Genomic DNA, 10,447 nt, shown 5'->3' with positions numbered 1-10,447 from the left:
GTCCGCAGCGCTGGAGCAGGGCGGCGGCGCCCGCCCGGGGAAGATGTCGCTGCCCATCGGTGTGCCGCGACGAGCCTTCAGCTACGATGATGCCCTGGAGGACACGGCGCCCATGACGCCACCGCCTGCTGACCTGTGTTCGAACGTCCTCTGGAAGCAGCCGGTTATCCCTGAGCGCAAGTACCAGGAGCTGTCGAGGGTACGGGATGGACGTGTTCCCTGGGTGCCACCGCAGCACTGACATCCCTCTGTCTTGGCATTCCCTGCTCCCCCCTGTCTTGGCATTCCCTGCTCTCCCCTGTCTTGGCATCCCCTCCTCTCCTGGCCCTGACTGCCTTCTCCTCGTCTCCTGAGACCCTTCTCCTTGCCACCCCACCCTCCTGTTAGCCCCCTGTTGGTACTCTTGTTGTCTGAGACCACAGGAGGGACAAGGAGCTGGCATTGCTGCCTGACCCTGCTGTGTACACACCAAGGGTGATTGGGACAGGCAGGTGCTGAATGTCTCCTCGGTGTTTGTGGATAAGGAAAGCAGCAGTTGGGAATAATTAAACCGGAGGAAAAGGGTGGGTTTAGGTTGGATGTAAACGCTTTGAAGAGAGGGTGGTGAGGTACTGGCTTAGGTTGCCCAGAGAGGCTGTGGATGCCCCATCCTTGGAAGTGTCCCAGGCCAGGTTGGATGGGACTTAGAGTAACCTGGGCTAGTGGAAGATGTCTCTGCCTATGGCAGGGGGTGAAACTAGATGACATAAGTTCCTTTCTAACCCAAACCATTCTGGGATTCTATGCCTTGAGTGCAGGACCAGCCCTTTTAAATTTAGAGGTTGTTCTCTAAGTTTGAAGTGAAATTAAATGTTGTTGACTGGAAGTATGTAACTCTTTATCTGTTTGAGCTTAACCTCTACTTTAAGCCTCCTTTTATTTTAAAATCTGCTGTGGAAGAGAGCCCAAAGTTGTGGTTTGGTACAAAAAGCAAACTCTCCAGTCAGAGAGGAGTACCCCCTGTTTTAGGAGGAGGAAGTCTGTGTGTTTCACAGGATTTCTTGTTTTCTGCCATTTGTTGTCTGTTTTTCCCCCGGGGTCTTGTGATTAGTGGTAGAGCTGTGACCCCTGGATACACTGAGCAGTGAGGTGGAAAACAAGGTGTTCACACCAGGCTCTCCTCTGCTACTGCCATTCAGTAAACAGCTTCTGTTTGAGCTGCCTGTGCTCTTGCCTAGTTGACCTTGAAGTCCAATTTGCATTTAGGAGAAGTGCAGATGTTCTGGTTCCTTTACTGTTGACCTTTTTGTACTTGGAATAACAGCTTGTTGGAAGATTTTCAAATGTTGGATGCAAGTTGCTTGTTTATTGCTACAAATTAGAAGGTTCAAGCTCTGAACATTCCTGGACTGCAGTGAGGGGATTTCTCCCATGGGATAAAGGTTGGCTGCTGGAGCAGCTTGTCTCATGTCTCACTTGTGTAGAGATGAGTCCTGTCCCCATGCTGAGATACTTTCCCATCTCAAACTGTTCTGCTCCTTCCCCACAGGTTGAGGATGGGGATGCAAACATGAATGCACCTTTCATGACTCCTTCATCATCCACTGAAAGTGTGAACAAGGTGCCTGTGGTGAAGGCCAAGGCCACTCACATCATCATGAACTCCCTCATTACAAGTAAGAACTCACCTCTCATGTGGTGGCTAACGGGGTGTGGGCACAGGAGTGTGCTCTGGCTTGGTGGTGCCTGGAGAGCTCATGGGCTCACACTGACCCTGTTCTTGAGCTGAGTGAGATTTTTGGAGGATGCTTCTAGAAGGAAGCAAGGAACTAGGGAATAGGGCACACTTAGTGGCTCTGTGTTTCCAGGATGTGGATGACGAGGGAGGAGTGCAGTGTCCTTTGTCTGCTGACAGGACACTGCAGTCTGTTGCTGGAGTGCACAGGCTGCTGCTCTGTTTGCTTATTAACTTGTTATTTCTGAATGACAGGCAGAGCTCCAGCATTAACCCAAGTAGTGAGGAGAGCTGGCATGCTGTGCTAATGGAGCACTTGCTGGCATTTATGTCATTTAATAGCAGCAGCAGCTGCTTTGCTAACAGTCACACTTCAGAAAAAACAAACCTCATAAATCATGATGCTTTAAAGCAAAATTGGGTCAGTTCTGTTTGCAGAGGAGATGTGCCCTTTTGCAACAGGAGAAATTACTGTGTTAATCTGTCCCTGCTGCCTCTTCTTTCAGCCTCTGGGATCTGAGCTTCAGCTTTTCCTCCAAGCCGTGCTTCCAAACACTTCCACATTTTCAGACCAGCATTTTGGAATAGTTATACCTTTATTTTTATTTCAGTCTTGGCTCAAAATTAACCAGGACAGCATGAAATAACATCCAGGAATATGGATTTTTCTTCTGGAATGCAGCTCATATTCTAGTCAAATGATAAATGCTAATCTGGTTAAAACCATGATGGCCTAAAAATGTTCTTGTGCAGTAGGAAGTCAGGAGCCCCAGCCTGCTCCTCCCACGGAGAACATTCAGTCACAAGTTGGAAATAAACAGAGCTACTCTGGGTTTGTCATATCTGAAGTGTTCTGTTCCTGCAAGTAACTAACATGGGAAGTGTTAGCTGTTTTAAAGAAGACATTGGGCTCTTCCATAACCTTTTTTGTGCTGATTCCTTTTGACCTTTTTCCTAGTTCCACTAGGGAGTGAACATCTTACACTGGGGGTGAGGAGAGTGCTTATATTTTTCAGAACTGAAGTTGGTATCAGTATATTATATGCTGACTCTGTATTTGGCTGAAATAGCTTATTTTACCTTGTGTAGAGTCACTGGGAATCTTTAACAGCTGTTCTGCAAAGCTCCCTTGAATCTAGAGACACTTAAAATGTCCAACTTGGGGTCTTGAAGGTTTAGGAAGTTGTAATTAGGAGTGATGCAGTGTCTTGGATGAGATGGGATTAATTGCAGGTGTTGCATTTGTAATGTATCTGGTGATCTGGGACAAATTCCTGTTCATCTGACTTAGCCTTGTGCCTCAGGATAGTTTTCAAGTCAGAAGATCTGATCACCTTCACCTTTCTGCCTCAGCTTGTTACAACCTGTAGGTATGAATGGTAATAAAAGGTTTTTACATTGAGATGCTTAAGTTGCCTTTGCTGGAGCTGCTTGGGGTGGCATTTGTGTGAGAATTTGTGCTGTTGTTCGTTGCAGAGCAGACCCAGGAGAGCATCCAGCGCTTCGAGCAGCAGGCAGGGCTGAGGGAGGCTGGGTACACCCCCCACAAAGGCCTCACCACTGAGGAGACCAAGTACCACCGAGTGGCTGAGGCTGTCCATGTAAGGCTTGTTTCCCACTGCATTTCTCCATGTAGGATATGTACTAAACCTATCTGGTGACATAACTTCTGCTAGGACTCTCCTTAAACTGCTTCTTTTGAAGACTTTTAGCTCACTGTGTACAAAAGGTTACCTGCTTGTATTTTAAAGTTAGCATTAGCCTTTTTTTTTTTTGTCTCAAATCTGTCATATTTCACTGTCATGTCAAACTATCACAGTTGTCTTTCCAAGTGGGGACATCCCTACATAGAATCCAGTTGACTGCTGTACCTTTGGATGGTGCCCTGGAGTTGACTTGTGTAACTGTTTGTCCCAAGAGAACTTGTAAACTGTGCGTTTCCCATGTGGAAGTTACCAGATGGGATTGGGCTTGTTTCTTCCTGAAAACAAAGGTCTTGAATCAACATGTTTCTGGTGAGCTCAGTTGCCCACAGTGATCTTGCAGTTGGAATTTAACAGTGAACTCTCCCAGTGTCCTCCCACGAGGTCAAAGTTTCACTAACAGTTTAGGAAGTGCATTAGTGTGGCTTGAATAGCCACAGGAGACATTACAAGGTGCCTGTGCAGTTTGCGTTTGAACTGTAACTGCCCTTCGAGTGACTCTTCAAAGTTCAGTTTGTACTGTCCAGCTTGCAATAACCTGTTTTGCATACACCCAGTTCCTGTTTATTCTGTGGCCAGGTTCATCTCTGTTCCAGAGCAGTGTTTCCATCCTGGTTGCCTCACAGGGTCTGGCACTCCTGATCTTGTGTCTTCTGTGAGCTCTGATCTTATGTTTGTTAGAGAACTTGTGAGACTGGAAGCTTTGTTGCCCTGAAAAGTCCTGCAGACAAATGGTTGTTGTGGCATTTAGATCTGTTACAGGTAGCTGAGGTGAAGTGAGCTCTGCTGCATCCACAACCTTTCTCCCATGGGTGCTGGTGCTCCTTCCTCTAGCCTGGAGGATGTGTCCTGAGCACAGTGAATTTCCAAAATCCTTGTGTCTGACATGGAGAGAGGGTTGAGGGGTGTTTACAGGTACTGTAGTACTGGGTGTAACTTTAGGTAGTGGCACTTTATCCCTTGTGATCTAAACAATTTATTTGACAATAAAACTGAGGGTTTCTTCCTTGTGTCTCATACTCAAGCTCTGTTGCCTCTATGTTTCTCTTGCCTCTCCTAACAGAACCTAAAAATGCAGAGTGGAGAGACAACAAAAGATGACAAACAGAACTCCTCTGCTCAATCCACTCCAAGTAGCACTCCCCACTCTTCTCCCAAGCATAAAAACAGGTACTCTGGGCCTGGCAGGCCACTGCCTCCTTTGTTTTCCTACAGGCTGCTGTGGGAGCTGCCACAAATAATTTTCTTACCCAGTGAGGGACTGTAAGGGGTGAAATTCAGAGCCTGCTGTGGGTTTGTGGTAGGTAGATCCAAATCTTGGAAGCCTGTGGAACTTGAGCATCCTGGGTGGTAACAAACCTATCAGGATTGCTTAAATTGCCCATGTTAACCACATGGAAAGTTCCTGGCACAGTGGGGTCACTTGAAGTGTTTATTCTCATGTTTTATACCTCTCAGTGACTTATTTTTTTTCCCCTTAGGGGCTGGTTTAGTCAGGGATCCTCTTCTTCTCTTACTGGCTCAGACTTTGCCTTGGAAACTGGTGGGGACAGATTGCCATCTGAAAGGTGGAGCTTTTTTGGGCCCAAAACCGTGCAGAAATACACCAGTGATCCAGGTATGTCCTTGAAAATCCCTTGCCTTGCAAGAGCTGGGGGGAACTGTCACACAACAAACTTGGTAGCTCTTTCTGGAGTCACATCCTGCTTGCCTGCCTCAGTACTTTTGAGGGGCACCTTGGGAATATGTTATTTGTATGATTTCTGTGCTTGCATATGCAGCAGTTGGGTAAAACCTGTGCCAAGGATCTGGAAGTGGAAATAAGTTGCTCTGAGCTGCAGTGGAAGGGCAGGGAGTGAAGGTGACAGCTTTTTCCTTTGCTCTCTGATGCAACCAGGACTAGAAGTTCCAGACACTGAAGAGGAATAGGCTTTAGATGACATGAAGCTGCTGGAATTTGCAGGCTTTCTGTGGTGTTGTGACACTGCTCACTCCTGGCAGCAGTTACGGAAAGGATTTGTCTGGTTTTCCTGGCTCTTACTCTGGTATTTTTTCCATCAGGAGGTTTTACCATTCAGCCCTACAAGGGTGCCCAGAAGCCAACCCCAATGGAGCTGATGCGTGCTCAGGCTACCAGGATGCCAGAGGATCCAGTCAGCTTCAAGCCACCCAAAATGGACATTCCAGTCACAGATGGGAGGAACCAATCTCCACGTTCCCACAACATCAAGCCTCGGGATCTGAACGTGCTCACTCCCACTGGCTTCTAGAGGAATGCTTTGGTGTCTTTAGCAGGCTACAGGGTGTCTTAGGCTCTGCTTGTCCCATGTGTTGCAGCAAAATAGGAAAGTCTCCCTTCCAGCTCGTCAGAAAAGGAAACAGTTGTGACTGTTGTACTAAAGCCACTCTTGGAAAAGCTCCTGCATGAGTCCTTAGCCAATGTAAACTATCCTGTCTGCTGCACTGCACCAGTTCAGGCTGCCAGGCTGCATGGAATGTGCTTCCCAGTACACCACACCACAGGGAAACCCTGAGCCACGGTTTTTGGGACAGGACTGCATGAGGTGTGTGAGCTTGTCTGCCTGTAGCCTGGTCGTCTTGTCCTGCTCAGTGCTGAAGGACCTGCAGGAGGACAGTGGTTCTGTCTGGCATATACAGAGCACCAGCAGGAAATGATGAGAACAAGCAAGGACTGAAAACTGGACCATTAACTGCCAGAAGGAATGTGCTAGGTCAGTTTAAATGTGGCGTTCCCTTATTTATCCAGTGTGACCATGTAGTTCAACATTTAGTTCTTCTTTGTTCTTGGAATGTTTTTTTTCCAAAGGAAGAGTGGATCAGTGATCATGCTAAGATCATGCTAAACTGGAAAGGCAGGGTGCAGAACCTAATGGAGCTTGGCAGTATTGAAGAATTCCTTCTTTTTCAACTCCTCATGTCTCTGAAAAGGTGGAAATGACCAAAGCTGGTGTGGATTCAACCATGCAATCCTCTCTTCTTTCTGCAAAACACTGTCCTGCCTTCTAGACAGCAGCTTGCAGGTGTTTTGGCTCTCTGGGTGCTGCTTGATTTGGTTTTGATTTGTTATACTTTTTTTTCCCCTAGCATCTTGTATGAAAGTGTATTAGAGACTTCTCAAATGGAGTATTTTGCTCTATCAGCATTAAATGTGTCCTGCAGGGCTGGGGGAGGACTGAGGGCAGGTCAAGGCTAGACATTCCTCCCTGCTCTGGTGCAGCTGGATGTAATTCTTGGCCAGGTCAGAAACAGTTACTGGGAACAGCTAACACTTGCTTTCCTGTAATGTGGAAGGAACTCCTGGCTTAATCCCTTAAGCATGATAGGCAGCGCTGCTGTATAATCCTCACCTGTCCTGTGGCTAACAGGTCCCCTCAGGACTCTTGTGTTGCAGAGTCCCTCAGCCAGCAGCAGCCTTTCTGTAGCAGTGAGGAGGCAGCAGCAGCAGCCTTGCATCTGGAACTGGAAGCTTCTCTGTTGCCAGGACATTACACAGAGGTTACTTAACAGCTGGTAATCATTGAGCTCCAGGGTTTCTGCCTTCTTAAACCAAACATCCCTCCTGGAGGGTGAGGCATGGTTGGCTCACTTGCTGGCTGCTGTCCCCTCTGAAGCAGCACGTTTTGTGGTACTGCTTTCTCTCAAGCTTCAGCAGCACTGCCAGTGATGTGTTGTATGAAAGTTTCTCACCCAACCCAGCAGTTGTCACTGTCACCACTCATTTGCACCTTGGCAGTCAGGTTCTCTCATTTGACATTAATTTATTTGTCTGTATTCACATCTCCTAATGTGTGTGTTTGTTTTGTTTGTTACAGGAGAATAAAAATCCTTGTTGAATGGAGGTCTGTGGGATGTGTGTCAGTGTTGGCAGAGCATCTGTGGGAGAAATGTGAGGCTGTCCAGTGAGAGTAAAGGTTCTGCCAAAGAAAGCTCTGGCAGCACTTCAGTAGGGTGAAATGTTTGCTCACAAACTCCCCTTTGACAGGGAGAGTGGGTTTAAAGCCAGGCTCAGTCCTGTCTTAGGGCTTGTGCAAATGAATTTAAACATGAAATCTCTGTGTTTTCTTGGGCTATTCAAATTGTACACGTTTCTGAGATTCTCTTGCTGCCGGTGTGCTGTGTTTGCACCTGTACTGCAGAGGTGAGCACAGGAAAAGACACCTGTATGAGCATATTGTGGAGGAAAAGCAGCTTTCCAGAGCAGGGAGCACTTCAGTTTGCACTGTCAAGAATGCTTCTGGCTACTACTCCCCTAAGAGACTTCACTTTTCCCTGAATGGTTTATCCCTGGATTAGAGGAGTAGTGTCACGCGAATGAGTGTTCTGCACCCAGCAGTTGGAAAGAAGCTTCCTAAAGGATAAGGAGCAAACCTGTGAGCCCCAGGTCAGATCCTTCAGGGCAGTTCTGGGCTAACTAAAGCCAGGACTGCTGTGTTCCCAGCTGTGACTACTGCTTGATGCTCCTGTGCTCTGGTGTCCTGGTTAGGACCCTGCCAAGGGTGGTGCAGCTACAGGAGGAGTTTTTCTCCCACTCCCAACCTCTGTTGCTTCAGAACTGAGACCTATAAAGCATCTGCCTGTTCTCTGACCTCAGCTGTGATTTTTGTTGATGGTTGTGGATTTGAATTCAATATTCATCCTGACCATAATGCCCATATCTGCCTGCACTGCAGATGCTTCAGTGGTTCTGAAAGAGGCACAGTCTTTTCAGCCCATGCTGCTGTCCTGCTCTCCCTCTTGACATCCTAATCACCTTGGGCAAAGTTACATAAATTACTTGCTTTGGAGTGGAAGTGTTCCTCTCCTGAGGACAGACCAGCATGGCTCAGGGATCTCTGCACGGTCAATGGCTTCACTGCACCTCTTTTTTTTAATTTTTAAAGATGATCATCTTTTCCTGAATATTAACCAGGTGTTTGGGCATTTTGCTTCCTGTGCAAACTATTGTCAGAGTCCACGGCTGAAAGAGGCTCAGAAAATACAAAAATAATTTAATTTTGTTAAAAGTGTACAATGTGCCCAGCAAGAATGAGAAGTTTGAAAGGGAATTCTGAGATATAAACCAGAAAACATGTAAACAAAACCTTTTTGCAAAGAAATGTATAAACTAACCCAAATGACATTGAGGCTGCAGTATGAGATGAGGGTTTTGAGAAGGTTTTATAGTGGAAACATATGAAGTGCTTTAACCCCAGTCCTGCAGTGGTTGTCTCCAGGTAGCAGTGGCAATGGAGAGCAACTCCTGCAGCATGCACAGTTTCTCCTGGATTTGTGGGGGGAATGGCTGCCCCAGGACCTTTTGCACTCTGATGATGAAGTCCTCTATCTTCAGCTGGATGTCCAGATGGCTGATGTCATCGCTGTCCTGGAGCTTGGGCTTGGCTCTCTGAACTATCAACTCCATCCTGTCACTGAGCTCGCTCCTCAGGTGCTCTGCAAGAGGAAGTGCTGGTGGGGAAAGGCCACACACAACAGGTTGTCTGACCAGTTGGGATCGATCACAGAGTGCTGCACTGTGGTGAGGAGCAGCTGGGCTGATCGTCTCCTGATTATCCTTGTTGCCTCCACACAGGACTGGCTTGGGAGAAGGAACTGACTCCTCCTGGAGCTCAGTCTGCACGTGGAAGGAGACCAAGAAATGGGGAGGGGGCAAGGCTTATAGCATCCTTTGCTTCTGTGCTAGTGACAGACTGGGCAGCTGCAAAGGAGTCTCCAAAGAGCGCAACAGTGATAGTTTAGGGCTTCAGGGAGAGTCAGCTATGCATGTGTAATGGTGGATTGCTCTGCATTAACATAACATGGCCTGGGTTGGAAGGGATGATAAAGTTCATCTAGTTCCTCCCCCTGCCATGGACAAGGACACCTTTCATTAGACCAGGTTGGTGCAAGCCTCATCCAACCTGTCCTTGAACAATTCCAGGGATGGTGCAGCCACAGCTCCTATGGGTGGCTTGTGCCAGTCAGTGCCTCACCAGCCTCACAATAAAGAATATTTTCCTAATATCTCATCTAAACCTACTGTTAGTTTGATCCCATTCCCCCTTGTCCTGTCACTACATGCTCTTGCAAATAGCCCTATGATCCTTCCAGCTCAGGATATTCTATGATCCCTTTGCCTTTTGCTTTTTCTCCTAAACCACCCTATTCTTCCACCCACTGTGTAGCAACTTAGACAAGGGGTACACAGCACCCCCTTGTGTACTTCCCAGTGCTGGGAAGTGCTTCCTTCCTTTAGGAACAAGGTTATTTTGTAGGGGCTAAAATTGGCAATGCAAACTGGATGCTCTGGTTGATGCAACATCACTACTTTGACTACTGGGAATAGTTACTAGCAGGGATGAAGGCATGTTGTCCTAAGACTCAGTGTTGCTGAGTTCAAGAGTGATGAGAACAGAGAAGGAAGAGTGATTTGGCTGTTTTACTACAGCCTCTTGATGAGATTGAGTTTGTTAAGGCCAGAACAAGCTGCTTACCCAGTATTACACTTTGGTAACTCATCAACAGCAAATTCAAGTACTGCAGCATCTCATCCCATGCTGCTGTTTCATCCTGTGACAGGAGACAGTATTTGGTTATTGGAAGTTTTCTCAGGAGACAAGGCAAAGGAGAGGTTGGACTGGATACCTGGTATTGCAGCAACATAGAGGAGTGGCTCAGGAAATACAGGATCTTTTCCAGAGACATGGGCAAGGTTGTGGGCATGTCACAACTGTGCAGGAACAACACCTCTAGCAGTTTGCAGCGCAGGAGCTGACTCTCCATAGTGTTTAAGAAAGCTTCCCTGGAAGACAAAAGGAGTTTACTTTACGACAGACAGCATAGCCTGACCAGAGGCAACTGCTCCAGCATGTTCCTGGTGTGTTGCTGTGCTGACCCAGTGCAGATGTGGGGTGATTGCAGGGGCTGCCCAGCTGTGCCATGGGGGGAAGACCACCAGATGTGATAGAGCCCTTTATTATGCAACTTGGTCATGGCCATGTTTACATCCTCAGGTGTGGCCTGTGGCAGCTGG

General features: G+C 47.4%; 2 protein-coding genes across 2 annotated transcripts in view; one reads left to right on the top strand and one right to left on the bottom strand.

Annotated features, from left to right (window-relative positions):
• The first annotated feature begins 13 nt into the window (after positions 1 to 13).
• Positions 14 to 5,721, top strand: KIAA1191 (KIAA1191 ortholog). The gene is made up of 6 exons (XM_009077608.1): positions 14 to 199; positions 1,529 to 1,655; positions 3,191 to 3,315; positions 4,481 to 4,587; positions 4,899 to 5,035; positions 5,479 to 5,721. The coding sequence occupies exons 1-6, from the start codon at positions 44 to 46 to the stop codon at positions 5,685 to 5,687; spliced, it is 861 nt and encodes a 286-aa protein (XP_009075856.1). The 5' UTR covers positions 14 to 43; the 3' UTR covers positions 5,688 to 5,721.
• A 2,899-nt stretch (positions 5,722 to 8,620) lies between these two features.
• The window catches only part of SIMC1 (SUMO-interacting motifs containing 1), a gene marked incomplete at its 5' end in the record, with an annotated part of 6,121 nt that continues 4,294 nt past the window's right edge, over positions 8,621 to 10,447 (bottom strand). Inside the window, 3 exons of the mRNA XM_009077609.1 lie at positions 8,621 to 8,868; positions 9,909 to 9,971; positions 10,032 to 10,216. Coding sequence (XP_009075857.1) covers positions 8,621 to 8,868; positions 9,909 to 9,971; positions 10,032 to 10,216 — 496 coding nt within the window. The remainder of the gene's footprint in view (positions 8,869 to 9,908; positions 9,972 to 10,031; positions 10,217 to 10,447) is intronic.

Source organism: Acanthisitta chloris, unplaced genomic scaffold, assembly GCF_000695815.1.
Source record: "Acanthisitta chloris isolate BGI_N310 unplaced genomic scaffold, ASM69581v1 scaffold26326, whole genome shotgun sequence".
In the NCBI taxonomy this organism is placed as follows: domain Eukaryota; kingdom Metazoa; phylum Chordata; class Aves; order Passeriformes; family Acanthisittidae; genus Acanthisitta; species Acanthisitta chloris.
Note: the sequence above shows the minus strand (reverse complement) of the source record. Positions and strands in the feature narration are given on the sequence as shown.